General features: G+C 39.3%; 1 protein-coding gene across 4 annotated transcripts in view; it reads right to left on the bottom strand.

Moving 5' to 3' along the window:
* The window catches only part of CPNE4 (copine 4), a 226,441-nt gene that overhangs the window by 179,331 nt on the left and 25,624 nt on the right, over positions 1-21,486 (bottom strand). The window contains exon 2 of one of the 4 annotated variants that reach the window (XM_005519000.3): positions 8,356-8,505. The exons of the other annotated variants lie outside the window; for them this stretch is intronic. Within the exon in view, the coding sequence (XP_005519057.1) occupies positions 8,356-8,413 (58 nt within the window). The 5' untranslated portion in view covers positions 8,414-8,505. The remainder of the gene's footprint in view (positions 1-8,355; positions 8,506-21,486) is intronic. 4 annotated transcript variants of the gene reach the window in all.

The raw sequence follows: 21,486 nt of genomic DNA, 5'->3' as shown, positions 1-21,486 counted from the left end.
CATCAAGAAAGAATAAGGGAACACTCCAATTTGCTCATTTGCTCTGAGCTTCACAGCCTGACCCTTTAAAAATCTGCTTCCTAATACATGGATTAGTGCCTTCATCACTTTACCCCATACATAACAGCCACAAAAAATGAATCTCATACTTTTAGCAGGCAGATTTGTCTTGCCATTTTATCAGCAAGATATTTTAGTGTCTGTTTCAAACCTTTTTACTGTCTATTCCACAACACTCTGTTCTCAGAGGTTAATGAGTTTTGAGAACTGTTTTGATAAAAATTACATTTCAGAGATATGGAAACGCAAGTGAAGTTTTCTTTCCCCAAATCTGTTAAGTTAAAAATAAACTCAAAACCCACAAAATCATGCCTATCCAGTTTTCCTATGAATTCAAAAGGTAAAATAGGAAAGGTATTTCTCAATTCAGAGTAAGGGGAGTTGGCAATAGAGTGTGAACCTCTAACACATACAGACAAATTTCAGGAATGTAAGTCTGTATGATGAGGCAGATTATCTGCTCCCCTGCCAGAAGGGATAAAAGCTTGTTAACAATTTAGAATTCTTCAAATCTATACAACAACTTAGTATATGATCATGGATCTGCTGTGACTACCTCATTCAGATAAAAGTGAAGTGAGCCCAAGTGGACACCAACCACTCTCTGAACCTCAGGCTCTACAGGCATATTTAAAATATAAGCCCCACCACAAACACAGTGCCTGACATCCTAAAATCAAAACAGTCACCTTCAGCCCCTCCCAGTTACTTGTACATATTGTCACCTAAACTACAGTTCCTTGGGTTTACTGCTAGGAAAGAAACATGACTGAGAAATTAGGCAAAACTAGCAAACACATGGAAAAGGTAATGATATGGGGCTACGCTATAAAGCAAGGGACTGGAGAGACTGTTGTCTAATTATTCATCATTTTGTAATCCCATCTCCTTCAGAAAGCTGCTCAACCAGCTCATCCCACACATTTACAAGACATTTTCACATGCTGCCCTTTCCAAATTGAAATCCATTTGAAAATTGGGCTAATTCTGTCTCATACACATCATACATCATTAATAAAATGTCATCCTTTGTGCAGAAATAGGCTGGTTATTTAATTAAACTGGATGATTTCAACAGTGAAGAGAAGAGGAAAAAGTAGCAGAGTGAGGGGGAGAGATGCATTTTTCTTCCTCCTACAATAATTATATATTGGTTTTTCAGAACAGCAGGTAAGTATAAAAACTATATTTCTTTTTATCACTACAACTATTATTTCAGCTTTTGCAAGTTCTAAATTTATCAATGGAAAAGATCAAGCCACAGCCTTATTCTTTTGTCTCATTATATTCCTTCTTTTAATATAATCACCAGCTTGGGCTGTTGTGCTGATGTCACATCACCAGGAAGCTGGAGGCCTGGAAAATAGATTTTTGAGCCCACTGAAAGTGGCTAAAAACAGTATTGTTTTGCACAAACATAGACAAGTTAGATTGCATAAGAAGCTTTTTGTCAATTAACTACGTAAGTTATTGACGGGGGGGAAAATTATTCATTTTTCTTTGCTACAAACCCTTCCTTTCTCAGTTCATTAGAACCTTGTTATTCCTTCAATGTCCACACAGTTTCAAATTCACTGAACAAGAGCTGAACCCATTAGATGAAAGCAGTAACACAGATACAAAAAAGTGAAATAAGTGATAGGTCACATATTTCTAAAGTTTTCATTTCATCATTGCATACATTCTCTCCTTTTTCCTCTGGAAAACAGGAAAGTGGTGGATCATACGCTTCCCACACAAATTTATTAGGCAGTGCTAGACTGAACAGAATGGGGAAGCAAAACCAGGCCTTCTGTTTTCACCCCTCCATGGTGAAACATCAAGAAAACAGTACTGACTAGAAAAAAATTAAAACTGCACTATGCTGAAATTGAAACTTATTAGGCTACAAACCTCCACCCCAAAAAGCAAAGACAAAAAAAAATCCAAACAAACACAAAAAAAACCAAAACCAACCAAACAACAACAACAACAACAAAAAACCAACACCAAAGAATGCATCAGCTACAAAGAAAAAGTGAGAACCTTGAAGACAGATCTCTGTCTCCAGTGTCTCAAACAAGTTCTATATCTGGCATACATACTTAGGGCTCATTTACTAGAAGTTAATATGCCCTTTTGACCTTTCTAAAGAGATTCATGGCTCAAAGTGATCTTACTGATAGATATGATGAGATGGGGAATTAAGGACACGAAGCCAAATTCTTGTCTGTAGTACCCAGTGAAAGGACAAGAGGCAAATGGCACAAACTGAAATTCAGGAAATTCTGATTAAAGAAAAGGAAATTTTTTTACTGTAAGTTTGGTTGAACACTACAACATGCTTCTCGGAGAACTTGTAGAGTCTTCATCTTTAGAGACATCCAAAACTCGTCTGGACATGGCCCTGAGCAACCTACTTTGAGCACAGGCTTAGAATAGATGATCTGCAGAGGTCCTTTCCACCCTCTTCTACTCTGTGACTAAGCAGTAAACAATCAAATTATAAGCTTTTTAGGGTACAGATTGTCTCTGCAATATATTATTGTACTAGTTGATTATTTGGGTCCCTTGGCTCCAAAGTCATGCAGAAAATCAAAATATAAACATGACCCCAGAATTATTGGTACAAAATAGTGCTACAAAGGCTCCTATGTGTAGGTATTTAATTAAAAGCAAAAGCACACGAGTTCAGAAAATTGTGCCTGCCTAGGTAACTGGATTACAATGACAATCAGTATTACACATTTGACAGCTACATCTTTCTCTATTCTATACTAAATGGCTTAAAAATGTTCAGTTGTCTAGTGCCTGCAGAAGGAATGATCTTTGTGACACAGAATACAGCCAGTACATGCCTCTCTCTGGGAGCTAAAAGACTTGAATTCAGCTCACACAACCAGATCCAACTCATTACAAAATGGTGATCCACATAGCCTCACCACAAACCCATAACCAGGCTTCTTAGATTCACCATGAAATAAATATAAGATGCTATCTGAATTCAGATTTCAAGTTTACTCCATTGCCCACAGTGTCATTTTGCCCTTCTACACACCCACAACATCCAAACAGCTTTTCTGCAAGTTGTCTGGGTGAAAAATGAAGAGATTGCTCTCTATGGCACCTTGAAGAATCAGGGAAACATTCACACTCAGCCTCACCTTCAGTTCAGGTAATAAGTGAGCACCAAACTCACAAAAGCAGAAAGATGCTGAGATTAAAAGCAGTAACCAGTGTGTTTTGCATTTACAGAAAGGTCTTGTTATTTATAAACCTGTACTCCAGACCAAACTACACACAAATGAATTTGGGGGTTGCAGGTTTCTCATCACCCTATCTTGAGAGCTGTGTCTGAATTATTTTACTGGCACTTTAGTCATGAAGTGAAAATTAGCTAATAGCATCTGTCTGCTTCTGCAGAAGTAAACAGCAAGAGTCTGCTCCTGGAAAGGTAAATTATGTTTGCAGTATGTACACATGGCGGGAAATACTAATAGTAGAGTTACATGAAATAGAAGCGGTGAATAAGTGCCTCCAAAAGAGAGCAACCGTAAAAGCACTGGATGTTGTGGCACTAGCTGCTGCCTATGTATTTATACTTATAAATTTTATATGGGAGAGACGTTTAGTATTCCAAACACATGAACAGCTTAACTCTCTAGGCAGAAAGCTTTGTACCTACAGTTTCTGGATCTTTCAGGGGTTAAAGTCTAATAAAAGGAAGTATAAAACCCAAGTCTACAGTTAGAAGCTTAAAATTAATAAAACTCAGATCAAGTTAAACAAAATATAGTAAGAGCAAGATTTATGCTGAAATTATGTTGGGTGTTCAGGTAGCAGTTTTTAAAGGTTCCTCTCTTTAGTAACTTGTTCAGCTCCAGCAGAATGTAGGCCATGGACCCCTTCAGGGAATGACAGCAATTGAGGTAACTAATTATTTTTCTTTAAAAAAAAATTATGTAATTGGGAATTCCCAGTCTCTAATAATTACTGTATCAGCTGTTGGCACCAAGACTCCCCTGGCTGTGAAAAGCAAGTCCAATCCTTCAGATTCAGCTGTAAATAAAGTTTTGTACAAATGAGGAAAGGTGGGAATTCATCAGGAGTTCCTGATTCAGGAAGTTCATTAAATTAATATTCCATGTGCTTAAATCAGGAGCTCACTAAGACACCTGGCTTGCCCAGGTCTGAACAGAAACCCCAGCATGGCAGGGAAAGCAGACCTATCTTTATTATAATATGTATTAAGTTTTTTTCATTGTGTCTAATCTTTGTTGCTGCTGTGGCCATTGCCTTGGCCATTCTCTGTGCATCTCTGGAAACTGCTCATGAACAATCAGTGCTATCTTAAAACAGAGTCATTCAATTACTTATTTTTGACCATGTTCCTAAACTCCTGGTTTTCAGACAGATCTTAAATCACTACACAAGACTCTCAGCCTGTTGGCATTAAAAAATTATCCTGGTCAGCATCGATTATATTATAAATTGCTACAAAACTGTAAATAATCATAGATAATACAAACAAAATGCAAGCTGACAAAATTAATTTTAATATGAATTATTAAGTAATGAAAAGTCAATAGGTTAAATAGGCCCCTCCACAGGATAGTCTGTGCAATTAAAAATACAATTTTGCCTCCTCCACTTTGATTATCTGACAACTATTAACGAAGATTTATTTGAAGTTACACCTACCGGAGTCTGATAAAGGCCTTTGAAAAATGAGCAATAAACTCAGTAAGGAAGGGGGATCTGGAGAATCCACAGCAATGCTATGGTGAACAATGAGACAGATCTGATAATACAAGTAATCTATTTGGACAGAAGGGGAGAAGGTTCAGAACAAAGTGCCAGCAGTGTAAATGAAAATATACAAACACTGACAGTTCAAAGGGACTCATTACCATAGAACCAACTGTTTCAATTATAAGGGGGAAAGGGAAAGTCACTGGAAAAAAAATTGAGACAGCTAATGCATGACAAAACACTGTACAAAAGTGTGCTGCACCTATACAAACAACCCCATTTCAACTGAGAGAAGGAAAATCCCCATGATATCTAGAGCACTGGGAGTTGCTTGAATGTGCCCAGTTCTGGATGCTCTGGTGGCTCCCATTGATTTCAGACTCAGTGCAATGCAAAGCACCTGTAAGAGTCAGTGCTAAAATACACATATTTTATTATCCTACACTGGCAGAGCAAATCTAGGATTTGCCCTTACTCTTTTAGCATGTAACTAATGCCATGAGTCATCTCTTACTTCACAGAATTCCCACTGTCTTTCTTCTTACAATGCTGTAAAATATGCAGGGGAAGAGAAATCAAAAAATTCACTGATACAGAAAAACAGGAGACTGAACAAATACAAGATCAAATAATCTTCATAGGGATAAATATGGACAATTCCCCAACTAAAAAGCAGTCTCAATGCTTTTCACTGGAAAAGCAGCAGAGATTTTTTTTTTTCCACAGAATTAACCAAAGTCTGCTTCATTTACATTCACTGGATTTGTACAAGTCAAAAGGAGTGTGCCTCTCCTGCAGCAAGGCTGAATTTCAGGCTGGCTACAGAGAGTGTGTATTCAGTCTTGTTTGTAAAATGACACCTTCTAAGACAGTGTGTTGGTTTAATAGGATAACAAAATGTATTTTATTTGGAACACTGTGGAAGCTAGAGAGAAAACAGACTGGCTCATCTGTATGCTGACACATAGTAACACACACAATTGTCCTCTTATCCAGTCTTGTTTTCTTAAATATGCCTGTCCAAAGCCTCCATTTGCAACTCAATACTGTCAAGCAAAAACATTAAATAGTCCAAATTTTCCTCTTCCAAATCATGAAAATGGCATATTTTACCTTAGAAAACATTAAAAAAAGTGGTTTTGATCTTCATTTCATTTAATTTCTATTCGGAAAGCAATTAGAACTGATGTTCTACAGCCCTTTCTCAACATTATAAGTTAAAAATGTATTTAAAAAGCAAGAAAAAGAAATGCCAGCAAAGTTCACACTGTTCTATACCATGACTCCTGGAGCTGATCATTTATAAGCAGCACTGAAACCCCAGCAAAATTCAGGCTGCCACCAGTAAATTATTTGCCTGTTGGTTTGGGTATTAGTTCTCAGACTCTGGCTTGAGTCTGTGCTACTCTTGAGAGAATACCTGAAGCACAGGCAGCTGTAAGAGCAGGGATCAAGCATCGATACATGAAAAGCTCAGGACCATTGAATCCACTTCAAACACTGAGGAGTCACACACACACAGAGAAATCCCAAACCTACAATATGCAAGCAGTTTGCGAATGTAAGTGACATGTAAGCCTAGCAGATCAGAGAAATGTAATTGAATCTCTCTAATCAAAGATTTCAAGGCTACTATCATGTGATACTTATTTGACTGCTTATCACTAATAGCCATTAAGGTTTTCTTAGGCTTGTCATTTCAGTTTGCTGCTTGCACTGAGTGATATATCAAATGAAACACAGGAATAAAAGTATATTCACTATGAGGATATGTGTTTGCTGCTTTTTTAAAATTGGTTCTCCCAATTAGGTATTAGAGAGAAAATAAAAGTGTCTTAGCAAGAAACAAAGCTTTACAACATAGTTACTTATCCAAGAATCTTAAATAATTGGATATTGTGCAATACTTCAAAGAAAGATAAGCCTGGAACAAAATCAAATAATGCCAGCACTCTTAAGGTGTAGCAGTCAAAATTCTGGTATCAAATAAATCCAGCTGAGAACCTTCAGAACATGTTTCAGAACATGTTTGAGGCAAAATAATTCTTGAAATAATTAGACAATTCTGAACAACATCTCTAGAACATTAATCCTTGCCTTATCATCCACACTTGCACAAAAATCATTTGAAATTAAAATTACCCTTATCCACCCTGCACAAGCATACTGTCTATCAGCTAGAGGAGAATCACAGAACTGTTTATGTTGAAAAGACCCCTATGATTGAGTCCAGCTGTTAACCCAGCAGTGCCAAGTCCACCACTAATCCATGTCCCTCAGCACATCTACACATCTTCTAAGTATCTACAAGGACACTGAATCAACCGCTTCCCTGGGCAGCCTGTTCCAGTGCTTTACAACCCTTCTGGTGAAGAATTTTTCTCCTAATATCCATTCCTAGTGCAACTTGAGGTCATTTCCTCTTGTTGTATGGCTCATTACTTAGGAATGAAGCAGCAAGTTGTGTTCCTCAGATATACTCAATTACACCAGAGTATGTATATAAACACATGTAATGCCTGGAAGAGTTTATCCATTTACAGATGTAACATATTGCAAGCTGCTAATTTTCCTCAACAGATGGCTTTAGTGGCTCTTCCTGCAGCATGAAAATGATTCTACAAGAGAAGCTGCTTCCTGCTCCTGATCCAAAGACAGGCACACACACAGAAGAGCAGTGAGGAAGGACTTCCCATTTACTGTTTAGCTACTGCATTTGCAATACAACCATAAGGTACACCTGCTGTAAGCTGGCTCAGGGTTCCCTAGCACTGTGAGAAAAACTGAATTTATAGATTACACAGGGGTCATGTTGAGCCCAAAACCAGGACAGAGCTTTAAAGTCAAGTTGCTCTGTCAGGAAGGGAAGGAGAAGAAGGAAGGGAGCAATGGATAGTGCTGCAAGCAGCTGCTCTCTCACTTCATAGTTGCTCCCTCAACATGTTTGACCGCTCTCAGCAACAAGCAGAACTCTTGAATGGCCTCTCCAGACTCTGACAGACAAGAGCAAGCTCCCCCTCAGGGGGTTTCTAGGCAATGAGCACATTTACCTGATGGCTGGAGCCAGTCCTGAGCTCATTCCCTTCGTGACAGGGGTTCAGGGACAACACACTGGGGTTTGTACCACTAGCTAAGTTAGACCCTGAGCCTTCCTTGCCTTCTTGACATTTACTTACTTTCTATTTTCTTTCCAAAGTCCTTGATCAAATATTTGAAGAGTCACCCATGAGACTTAGCCATGTGAGCCAAGCACGCATTGCCACTATCTCAGCTAAATCGGCAAGGGATATGATCACATTGCAGCTCCAACTGCAGGCATGAGAAGAGCCAAGGCAGCCAAATTGTATTTATATGGAGAGTGTTAATTTCTTTCCTACTTCCATTTCTACTAGCTTATTCTGACTTTCCTCTAGGAACTTATAGCCTACTCCATATTGGGAGTATTTTGCAATCACAGTACCACCATACTATGATAGACTCAGTCTCTGAATAAGCCAGTAGCTATTTTTGGTATCAAATTGATTCACAAAAGAATTGCAGCATGCTGTCAGCAAAAAGTCCTACCAGTGCCAAATGTACCGCTGGTGCCAGTGCCGTGCCATTCCTCTGCTGGCGTGTCCATGCTTCCCAGGAGCTGTGCTCTACTGAGCTACCAAAGATGGGTCCTAACGCGTCAGGACACAGCGCAGCCTCACAGAGATCCTAACCTGGGCCCTGGAAGCAACAGAGCTTTGTCAGCAATGTTATAGTAGACCTACCGCCTTCTGACACAGTGCCAAGACTTTGGCTAAATAACACTTTCAAAAACAAGCTCTAGAAATCCAAGCCACCAAGAATCTTCAAGAGTTTCTCTCCCTCGGAAATTCTTGCGGAGTGAGAAATATCCATGTTGTCAATCAGCAATAAAGATGAGAAGCGAGCTACTTGGAATATATTTTACAAAACTTTGTCTGACATGAGGTTGTCCTTCAAGCACTTCTAAGAGAAACCTAGGAGTATAAATAAGAGTTATGTCTTTCTTTTGAAATCCTCATCGGTCTTTGTTAGCATATACTGACAACAAAAGGGCAAAACAAAATTCAGCTCTTATAGTGATTACAGAGTTAGACGTAGAGGGAAGGGGTTCTCAGTTCCTAAAATGATGAACAAAAAAGAATCAGCTCACATAATCAGTATTGATGGGCGTCCTACTGCCACCTGCCATGCACAAAACACGTGCTGGTCTTGACACCACTGCCTGGTAGAACATTTCATGAAATTCACATTAGGCAAGCAATACCCTTAAGATTTAGGCACATATTGCACAGGATTCCACCTACACTCATCTGTCTTTAAAGGACAAATTTATACAAAGTGCAATAAAGTCCATGAACGACCCACTGCTAACAGAGAGAAAAGAATGCCTATAAGCCAGAAGTGATGGCATTCAAGGGAGAGGAGACACAAGAGGCTGGTATTGAAGTCCCAGCCAGATGTTTCCACTTCACAAATGCAATCACTATGGTCAAATTATCTAAAGCATAGCTCTGTACGAATTGGGAGTTGAAAGTCATTTCCAGGCTTTCTCTCCAGACCTGTGAAACTCTTAATTCCTTCCCTCACCTGCCCTCTACTATGATTGCTCTTCAAACAGAAATTTACCTACTCTCTTACAATGTTTGTTGAAGGCCAGTTGCAAAGCATCAGGGACATAAGGAATGGTAAGGCAGAGTCACCACAATATTTCCTAAGAGCACAGAAGAGTAGAACTAGCCTCATATCCCATCATGCCAAAAAGGAGTGTTGATAACTAAACTGGGTCCCAAATATTCCATGAGAGATGCCACAAAATTTAAAACATGTTAAAACCTGACTGTTGCTAAGAGCACAAAGCAATGTCTTCCTTGTTGAAGTATTTATATCTCTGTTAACTCTGAATGGATAGCCACTGGGCTTCTCTATACCTGCATATATTTAGAATTAGGAAAATGCATGTTGGCAGTAACCAAAATGCAACTATACCAACAAACAATACTCAAATCAATCTTTGAATTCTTCAGTGATAAAAGGCATTTCCCATGCACTGTGTGCTTATCTGTGTCTTATTCCTGATCTGCATTGTTCCAGTGCAAATAGATCCAATAGTCAGAGATATTTTTCACAACTTAAAAATAATTATAATTTCATATAATTACTGGTCTAATGTGTGAACATGTTTCAATGAACACATGTATAGGGTAACTCCAAAATGAAGAGATTTAAAAGGCCTTCATAAGCATGGAACCCAAGATCATCATTTTTGCTCCTCTTAACTAGTAGAAGATTTGGTTTTTATTTTCTTCTCTAATGTCAACAAATCCCTTAGGTAAAGGTGCTTGGAGAGGAAACGAACAAGCAAAAAACCCATAAAAATTAATAACAGAGAACATGGGTTATAGTAAATGCATGTCCTCACAAATCAGCCCACCCAATGCATGTCCACCAAAATCTCAGTGACAGATGCCTTTGTAATTTCTTTATGGTATCAAATCCAGCCTTGGATACCTGTGGAAAAGAGGTACTAAAAATTTCTAAAACATTTTGAAAAGATATGGACTTTGACAAGAATTTTGCTGTTTCAGTCATAAGCACTCTTTTCCAGTTACAAAGATTACAGCAATTCAGATCTGACCCAGTGAATGATGGATGACACTCTTTATGCTCTGGAGTCAACATGAAAATTTTACACCTATAATTTCTGCCTTCTACAAAAATTGGGTTATACAATAATGAGGTGCTTGACTGCTGTTGCATTAAGTCTGTAATGAGACTGAATGCACAGTCACACCATTTAGTGTTTTAAATTGCTTCAGAGTAAATACATCAACAAAGACCGAGCTGGGATATTAAGATAGAGCAGTACATCAAAATACGACGTTAACTTGCTGATGGTTGCATGAAAATTATTTCCGTATTTCACTGAAGAATTCTTCAAATGGTTCACTTGTGTAGTATGTTATTAAATGAAGCACATAGAGGCATCTTAAACATTAACTTAATTGAAGGTAGGCATAACACAGGCAAATATTTAATACTTGCTGTAGGAAAACGTCAATTCTTCTCATGAGATTTTTACCATAAACTAAAAAGCCTGACGTGAATTACATTTCCTACATATGCTGGCTCTTAATTTTTCCTTTTAACAAGAACATGGGCATTTTACAATATGCTAAGAAAACTGTCTCCGTCAAATGATTACTGCAGCATTTCTTATTTAGCTACTTCCAGTGTGAAATCTCAGCTTTTTTTTTTTCCATTCCTCCCCTTTTTCAGCCTCTGAGCATCCATGTTCTTTCCATCTATGGTAAGTAGCCTATGACCATATCAGACTTCTGTCAAGATTATGCTTTCAAGTGATAGGTTGCCCAAGAAAATTCTCAGAGCAGTTTGAATATACCTATATCATATTTCCCAGTGATATCACAAAGGAACTCTTTCTCGGTCACTTCAATGTCTGACAAGTGCTGCAGTCAAATTGCACTGGGTCTTCAACACAGTTAATGCAGGCCAATTGTCTAATAAGAGTAATTTAGGTTGAGAGGGATCTCTGGGATTTTCTATTTTCCATCCTTAGCTCAAAGCAGATCTGGTTCAGGTAAGCTCTGGCAGTATCCAAGGATGAAGATCCCACTACCTCTCTGGGCCTCTCTTCCAGCATTTGACCACCATGCATCTGACAGCAATTTATTGTTCATTTTACTTGTTAGAGATTATTCCTGCTGCCAAACATCCTACCACTGCTCCTCCAAGAAAACCCTCACTTCACCTTCTCAGATGACAGCATTAAGATCACATTCCCTTAGCCTTCTCCTTGTGACACTGAACAAAGCTAGGATCCTTCCAGGACTCCCTTTGACTTCACTGACTTAGCCAGCTAGTGTGTCAGAAGGTCTGGTTAACTCAGTTAAAATAATTTAGGACTAAAAAGAGGAAAAGATCACTGCAATTTCCTGCATGTCATGGGCAGGAAGGGTGTAGAAGACCATAGTTACATTAAACAAGCAAGCATACTCCAGCTGGGACCTGCATCCATAACTGGCTTTTCAGAAAGCCATTCGCAATGACAACTTTGGCTGGTCAAACTCTACCGACAAAAATGCAAGCTCTTGAACACCTCACTTACACACTGCCTACAGAGTAACTATTAATACAGAGACAAACATCTTTTATGGGGGTGTAGTACTTCCCATGCATTCCTTCAAGGGACACTCCAGAAAGGTTGTACAAATTGTTGCAAGTTGAGTCTGGTTGTTAAAATGATGTTTCAGAGCAGAAAGGTGGCTTAATAGAATACAGGGATAAATAGGAAGGACTGTTTGAAACCTTATCTTTCACTCCTTGGTATTTTGAATTCCTGAATAAGTCCTTTCAATCAGTGAACACATTTTGAACTCAGACAAATGATATTTTGAGAATTTTTTTTTTTTCCCTTAGAATTTTGTTCAAAGATTGTACTGAGAAAATTAAATATTTAAAGTTGCTTTTACTTCCTGACAGTTTAAAATGGGTTCTAAGTTCTGTCTGCCATTATTATCAAATTAAAGCTTTAATTAAAAATGCTGTGCAATTTTAAGGGTACTATCCTTTTTTGTTTCCTCAGCTATCTATCTGCTGTCCAGTACAATTAGTATTTCTTATTATGTGAAATTTAGCAGTCCACTAGAAAAATTTCTGTCTTAGCTTCAACCTGCTTCCAAATAGAAAACACTTCGTATCTGCCCATTGCATGAAATTGTCTAGAAAAATTAAAAGTAGTTTAACTTACTGAAACAGACTCTGGTAAAGCCTTAGTTTGTTATCAATATAATGGGTTTCTTAATTGCCTCAGAGATTGCAATTTTTAACTTGCTGGATTTTGTGTTTTCTGTTGGATGCTGTCCTTGCCTTTCCCCAGCAGCTAAAGCAACAACCAAAGCAACAGCTCAGAGAAGAAGCTGTATTTCCTATTGCCTTATTTCCTATATTCTCATCATCAGTTTCTTATCTTTAAAAATTGCTTCATGTTTTGTATTTTTTTCAAAACAATAGCCTCAAACTCCCCTAACACTAAGATAAAAGCTCCAAGATATCAAAACCTAATTTTGTTGTCTCCATCTACAAACAGAGAATACTATCCTTAGAATTAGACAGAGGACCACACAAAATTTTTCTGTCAAAGAAAAAAAACAGAAAATGCTACCTCAAAAAGCTTTAAGTAAGAAAAAAAAAATAGTTCTGATTATGCTATGTTTAGTCTAGCAAAGGTTAAAGGCCCCAAAATCATCTTTTTAATCTGGCTGCATGAACACTCAAAATATTTTGCTCAAATATCACTCCATTTCTCACCCACTACTCAGGCATTTTGATTTTTGCCATGTATAAAATAATTTTATTTAAGCTGTGCCATTTGCAGTGGTGTGTTTCAGGAAATGCTCACCCTTCATTTATAATGACCTAAAGTCAGGGAGCCCTTGATATTGCCCCTCAAGCACCTACAGGCTGAAAACTCCTAAGCTGACACAGCACAACCCCAGGTGGGAGGAACTCATCCTTGTTCTGTCACTCCAATGTCTTCTTCATTTACAGTAAAACACACAATAGTGCGTACAAATACCAAACAAATGGGTAAAGCTGCATTGTTTACGTAACAGGCAGCAGCCAGCCAGCTTCCATGAGAGCAAACCCAACGCTTCACAGGAAAGAAAATACCATTTCAATGTAGCCTGGCTTACCCATTTGTCTGACATGATCTTATCCATTCGAATAACACAATTTGTTTCGTCCTAAGAGGGTGAAAGAGACCACCCAAAGAGTAAACTGACTGCAACCACCCCAATGCACAATGCCAAACTGCACCTCAGCTTCTCAGCCACCAACCTCTGTGTCCAAGGACCTGACATTTCCAAACAGCAAATAACTCAAACACCACACTGTTCCTCACTTTTCCTGTTAATAAGGATGGAGTGATCCTGCTTCTAATCCTGGCCTGATGCTATTGGAAGATTAGGCTGAGGAAGCCACTGATGAGATTCTACACTTTGTTATGTCATTCTAGTCTCTGCCCTTTCTAGTTGTAAGCTTTCTGCTTTATTTTCCTTTACGACTCATCTCAAATGTCCCATCATACACAGCTATCACTCAAGGTCAAGCCACATAGAGACAGGCAAATCCCTCAGAAAATTAAGTCTTGGCTTCATATAGAACTATGACTATCAGAATTCAAACATTTGGGCAACACAGTTTATGGTGGAAAGGGTGTGGAAAATAGGAGAGACATATTTGTTGGTGGTTTGTTGCACTACAAAACTATCAGCACTCACTTGTGCCTGTCCAGTTCATTCCAACCAGTGCTCAGATAAATTCAGAAATGCCCATATACCCCTGTTTGATTACAAGCAGACCACAAACATGCCTGTAAATACCGTGTTTACCAGTGACCCAGAGAGAGGAAGCAGCATCTCTGGCCAGCTGTCTCCCTGCTGATCATGGGAAGTCAAGACAAGAATCTGTCTGACAACCAGTGTTTTAAAATAAGGGAAAATATCATCAGGTGGAAGGCCAATTCCACATTGTCCTTCACACAGTCTGTGCTTACCCGAATAACCTGTAGGATTTCCCATACTCTTCCACCTTAGATGAGCAAATTTTTAGGTACAAATTACTGCACTGGATCCTATTTCACTAATTCCAGTTCAAAACATAGTCCCCACAACAAAGTAATGAAGCTTATTTATCAACCTGTTGCCTGAGGGAGTCAGAGATGACCTCCAAGTAATCACAAGACTGACAATGACTCTGCTTATTCAAAAACAGGACAGTCTTTACAAACCACAAAAGGTAAGACTAAAGCCAGTTTCTCCTTTTTACCTCAAAATAAAAAATTCAAATCAAAACCACACACAACTCTTGTCTTCAGAGGGGATATGAGGTCTAAATACACAGTTGCTGTGACTGACCAAGCTCCTGTGAAATTGAAGAGGAGCTACTCTTTTTCCAGTAGCCCATGTTTTTTCCCAAGGGTAAGATTTGGAATACTCATTTTATCCTCTACTGCCAACAGAGTTGCTGTACCCACATTGCTCTTTAGTTAGAAAAGAGGTATTTGGCACAACAGCTCATCTTGCCAGCTATCAAAAGGGACCAGCTGCTTCCCTTTTGGAGTGACAGTGATGTTGGAGTGTCTGGGACTTCCAACGCCACAATGACCACTGTCAAAATCCTGGTCACCTCCAGAGCCAGTAGGTTAGATCTGATACAGGCAGTATTTTTCCAAAGGTATACTGTGCTAGAAAAGCACAAACTATCCAAAATACACCTTTTAAGTCACCTAGATCAGTTATTCTATGGTATTAGTACTATTACTGACACTTTGGAAATAGCATGGTCAAAGAGGACCACAAAAGCCATGAGAGAGGTAAGAAAAGGACATGACCATTAGAGATTGGTTATTAACACAGCAAGATGTTCCTGCTCCAAACACCCCTCTAGTGGGAGCTCAGTCATGTAACGTGCAGGATTGAAGCTCTGGAGAAGCCAGAAGCCAATGTTCCCCTCAAAAAAAAGACACAGTAAGCAATGCTTTCTCATTAAACCCTTTTACAAAGTGTCTGCCTCTGACTTTCCTTTTCTATTTCTTTTTCTTTGGCAAACTTGTCACAGTCCTTCTGTCCCAGCTCCACCTTGGCCAGCTTCCCAAACTTTTTTTGACAGCACTGCAATGTCACTCCTATTGCCAACTACGGACAGCAGACTCTGCTGCTCTAGAATGAGATTTACTAGAAGAGGGGTGGAATGAAGAGAACACATACACAGTGTGGCCCTAATGTTCTATCTCTCCAACACAAATAAGAAAGTAGATCTGGACTGCTGAAAATGTATCCTGTAAACTTTCCCTGCACAGAGTCTACATCTGCTCCAAAAAGGGTGATGATTACTGCAGGTGACCATAATTATAGCAAGCCCCCCTGTCTTCACTCAAAAAAGAGAAGGAATGTCTCCCTATTCTCCCTTCGGACCACCAAGGAAAAGAACTTTAAAACAGGTGGTTTTTTTAATGCCAGTCTAAGAGAAAATCCTCTTTCCATGAGATTTTGGTCATATAAGGTCAGACCAGAAAGAAGAAATAACACCCACTGGCTAGTCACAAGTATGCAATAAAAATGGAAATCAATGTTTATGGAAGAATGTTGTTTGCTACTTAAATTTTATTGAACAGCAAATATACTGAGAATATTACCACTTTCTTCGTGGACATTCTGCAAATACAGGAAGAGACATCACATAAGGCATCCATTCAAAACTATTTGCTCAGTTAATATTAATTTACGGCTATGGAGGAGAATTTCTTCAGTGTTTCTGCAGGGTTCTAGTGGCTCTCCAAAAGAGAGTTTTTGCTCATACATCAAGGTGTTCCAGTGATATATGCGAGAGCCTTATCCCCAGGAGATGTGCTGTGCTGCTTTGGGCTGGGATTAAGCTAATTTTCCTCACAGTAGCTAGTATGGGGCTGTGTTTGTTTTGCAAACACAGTGTTGATAATAACAGAAGTTTTGTTTATTGCTGAGCAGGACTTACACAGAGTTCAAGGCCATTTCTGCTCCTCACACCACCCCACAGCAGCAAGTGGGCTGGGATTTACATGGACCTGGGAGGGAACACAGCCAGGACAGCTGACCTCCACTGACCAAAGGGATGCCCATAGCATATGGCACCATGCTCAGCATGTAAAGCAGGGGCAAGAAGAAGGAAGGCAAAGGCATTTAGAGCGAAGGGGTTCATTATCCCAAGCAACCATTACATGTGACGGAGCCCTGCTTTCCTGGGGATGGCTGAACACTTGCCTGTCCATGGCAAATGGATCCCGTATTTTCCTTTGCTTGTGAGTGCAGCTTTCACTTTACCTATTAAACTGTATTCTTCTCAACCCATGAGTTTTACTCATGCCTACTCTTCCAATTCTCTCTCCCATCCCACTGGGGTGAGCAGCTGTGCAGAGCTTAGCTGCCAGCTGGGGTTAAACCATGACAGCTGCTGCACACTGAGAAAGCACATCAGAACCTTACAGTGAGTTTGGAACATACATATGCAAGTAGTAAGCACATATCAGAGGAAAGACTCTCTTGAAGCAACTGTTTTTAAAAAGCTCAGAATAACTTTATGCTTCTTTTTACACCAATAATGTTTTAATTAAACTACAAAGATTTCCAAGATCCTGAACATTCTCTCAAGTGATATCCTAAGGCTTCAGTATTGTGAATCTTCCATCACAATTACACACAGCTTATACTACTTACCAAATGCTTTGTTCCTTGCAATTCCCCTGATTGTAAAAGGAATTGATTTTTTTTTACCTAATTTTAGGTCCTTTACATCACTTTAAATTGCATTACTAGAGATTGGAACATAAATCTTTACTGTTTGTGGTTTTTTTTAACGTACGGAGAAGTCTAATAATTGCATTGAAGATCGCACTTGAACAATGAAGCAGCCAAATGTTTAAAAAAAAGAAAAAAAAATTTATATAAAACTTTGCTTTATATTATTTTGTGTCTGAAAAAAACGCAAGAAAAAAGTTTCTGAAATTAAGGGAGCTCCACTGAAATCCTTCTTTTATATGTCTTCCTATCAATGAAGTCATTGGAAAAGGAAAAAAATTCAAGCCCAAATTTTATCTGAATTTGAAGCCCAGTGTACAGATGTCATTCACATCATCACACAGGGCTAGGTATTCTCATGCTTTTGCAGCATTTGACCTTTCCCACAGGCAAGCTAAGGAGTGAGTCACACACAAACCCATTTACTCTCAAAAAGAGAGGTAAAATTGCCACCAAAGATGGAAAGATTCTCCTGTTGCAGTCCTGTCACAGAAAGGCATATGAACACTTCAAAAAAATCAGTGTAGTAACACACACAAACAAGAAGGCTCAATTAAGTAATTAACACAGCATATTTTGTTCTGGCATTTCCTGACCCTTGAGTGCTTGCTGCTTTTTTCAAAGCAGGGAGCTACTACATGAAATATGCCAGAGTTATTCAGAAAGCAAACCATAAGCAGACAATCCATCCAACAAACACTTGGTGGTACAAAACACAAACATCAACAAGACAGAGGGGTTTTTATCACACAGATACCTCCTGCTCATGGTGAAGTGGAACCCCACAGCAACAATAGACTCTCCTGTCTGCTACAGGCCATAGCAAAGTAAAGGCTGTGCCAAAACACACTCCATGGCAGCGGGTCTGTGCAAAGGAGCTTTGCCCATCCACTCTCAGCTTGTCTCAGGAGAGCAATTGCTCTCAGCAGACAATGGCTGCTGGCATGGGCAAACAGTACCTGGACTGGTGCAGCAAGAACACTAAATGCAAAAGCTCTTCTGCCAGAAAGCACAGCAAGAGCAGCAAGCATTTCATTAGCAAAGGTTTGTTCATTGGTAACTCTGCTATAAATTATAGATGTAGAGCAATACAAAAAAAAAAAAAAAAAAAAAAAGAAGAAACCTCAGGTCCTATTCCAGACTGTAGCATAGCTATACACTGCTCATTTATGCATCCTTTCCTGTTTGCTGCCATCTCTGCCTGTCTCTTTTCTACTCTTAGCTCAGTTTCCATTTCTGCTCTTCATCTGAGCTAATATCACCTATCTTCCACCAAATTTCCTTTTTCAAATAGCTTCCAGACTTGAGTGCTTCTCAACCCACTCTGCTTTCTCTCCCACAATAGTTCTTTTGTTTTGGCTTGGGGTTTTTTTGATTTCTTTTTTGGGGTGGGGTTTTGGGAGGAAGGAGAACAACACTCAGGCTGGTTTGTTTCAAAATGAAACCCTTGTTTGCCTTTTGCTCCCATCACCCAAATCATCTTGATCAGGAGGCTCCCTATAATCATCCCATCTAACCCTTTAGGACTCTTATTTCACGAATATGAGCTCAGACCTCATCCTTACCACAGTACCAATCTCTCCTCTGTTCTCATCCAAGCTCTTTCCAAATGCAACCAAAATGTTGCCTAGCCCTTCCAACTTCCTTGCCTACTGTACAGCTCCCTTTTTCCCAGAAGTCAATCTTTAGTTTCTCTTCTCAAATACAGCTCTCACTCCTTTTTGCCAAGAGAGGAAAGACAAACTTGAACTGGTAACAGACAAGGAGAAAGCTGATGTACTCGATTTTCATTTGTCCAAGTCTTCACTGGCACTCTGATCCTGTATCTCTAACATGGATGGCCTGCAAGACAGGGATCAAGGGAGCAAAGTCCTTCCCATTCTTAGAGAAGGTCAGGTTTGTGGCCACCTGAGGAAGATCAACATACATAACTCCTGTGGGAGCTGAAAGATGCATCCCAGAGTCCTGAGGGAATTGGTTGATGTAGTTGCCAAGCCACTCTCCATGAAATTTGAAGTCATGGCAATCAAGTGAAGTCCTAGGTGACTGGAGAAACGTTGTACTCATCTTAAAAAACAGTAGAAAGGAGAACCTTGAGGCATATCAACCTGTCAGCCTCACTTACGTGCCTGGGAAGATCTTGGAACAGATCCTCCTAGGAGCTATGCTTAGGCACAGGGAGAACAGGGATTCGATTCAGGACAGCCAGCACTGCCTCACCAAGGGCAGGTCCTGCCTGACCAACCCAGTGGCCTCCTGTGATGGAGCGACTACTTCAGTGGACAGGGAAATGATCTAAGGACATCAACTGTCTGGAGTTCTGCAAGGCTTTTGTCAGGGTTCCCCAAACATCCTTCTCTAAATTGGAAAGACACTGATTTGATAGAGTCTATGGATGAGGAATTGGCTGGATGGTCACATCCAGATAGCAGTGACCACAGCTCGATATCCAGATGGAAATGAGTGACAAATGGTGTCCCTCAGGGGTCTCAATCTGAACAGAGACAGAGGAATGGAACACCTCTCCAGCGAGAAAAGGCTGAGGAAATCCTCTCATCTACAACACAGAGAACCGAGTCTTGTTCAACGGCAAGACCATTGTATTTTATTTTATTTTATAAATATAAAAGTGTCACTTTCTTGGAGCCTTACTTAACCAATGTTTGGGCTTCCCTTTGCAGTTAGGAACACAAATTCCAGCAAAAAAGTTTTTTCAAGTCAGTAGGCAATTCAGAATGAAGCAGTGCAGTGTGAATTGTCAGAAAACCTTAATAATAACTTCGGTGTCTCTTGAATGTAAAGTGATGCAAAACAGCATCCCAGCTTCATTAATATTATAGGTGCTGAAGACAAAGTGTGGTGAAATCCGCAGTAAGACAAGCATAAATGTTTTCTGAAGAAAAGTAAATTTTAGGTTAACATCAGATTATGCCTATATTAAGTGAGGCATTTGTCTCTCCCACCCAAAACATCAGAAGGAAACCAACTCCTCAAAGCTTATCAGCGCTTTCATTCCTTAAAATACATTTATACTTGATTTCAGTATCCACCAAGATGAACTTCTGCATTACTGACCGAAATAATTTCATGTCACTCATCACTTTGCACAGGACTCTGTAAAAGTTCTCCATATTCTGAAGAAAGGAATTCCTTAATTCAATTCCTATGTATTTCTATGAGTTTTCTTAATTATTCATTTATCCACAAAACCAGAAGGTTCCAGGTCTGGAGTTAGGTATAAACATAGAAGCAGAGGACTGGAAATCAGTCATTTGCCCACATTCACTTATTTTGCTGAGAAAACTTAACACTTGAATGAAGGAAGAAAGCTGCTAGGACACTGTTTTTCCCATCCCTAACTAAAAGTCCAAACAACCACACACATTCACAAAAAAAACAACAAAAACAAAAAATAACTTGGTAAATAACTTGACCTTCTCAGTCAAGAAATCACATTCCCTAAGACCACAGGACCACCCAATGCTGGAATTGTCCCAAGTGTCTCTAATGGCACCTGGCAGCTCAATTAGTACCACTCAGTCCAGTTCACACACTTATCTACTGATAAGCACCAAGTGATCAATCAGTCCCAGTGGGGCACCCATCAGATCAAATGATGGTGATAAAAGCTATCTGAACCCTTCACAATCACAGCATATCTCAATAAATCTTTTTAGTGTTAAGGTATTTGACAGTTTGGCTTCTCTGCAAAGGTAAAGGGGAGCAGCTCATCCAAATAGTTCCATCATGGAGGTCTGGCCCTGGCAACATCCTCCCTGTTAAAGAGCTGGCCACGAGGCCAGACATCTTAATCCTTCTCAAATATTCAATGAGCTGTAAAATTCGTTCTCAAAGATGTATTGCAGCATCCTTCAAAGAGCCCGTGACAAGAGGAGATTTAAAAGAAAACCGTGATTTGTTTGTTAGATGCTATGTTACTTTTTTCCCCTTAATATTACATTTCAGCCATTGCATTCATCAATAAACTTAGCAGGATGCTGCCTGACATTTTTAAATATGCAATCAATTATGAAAAGTCATGCTGTTTGAGAAAAATTTATCCCACACTGAAAATATGAATTTAGTGACTCTCCAAGCTTTTAAGCTAATCTTATTAGCCACATAATAATGTCCAGGGGCATAATAGTCTCCAGAGGCACCAGGCCATTGTGTTAGTCACAGTGGAGTAAGTCTATAGAAAAAAAATAATTGCCTTGACCTTATCTAAAGTTTTCTGATGGAAACATCTGAAATCCAGCTTTTCAGCCACAAGTGTTTGTTTGCACCCTTTTTACACTGCCTCAATGACAAAAGGAATTCTGGC

Source organism: Pseudopodoces humilis, chromosome 1 (genome assembly GCF_049639895.1).
Source record: "Pseudopodoces humilis isolate 2021_Gansu_Grassland_sample_001 chromosome 1, ASM4963989v1, whole genome shotgun sequence".
Taxonomy (NCBI): Eukaryota; Metazoa; Chordata; class Aves; order Passeriformes; family Paridae; genus Pseudopodoces; species Pseudopodoces humilis.
Note: the sequence above shows the minus strand (reverse complement) of the source record. Positions and strands in the feature narration are given on the sequence as shown.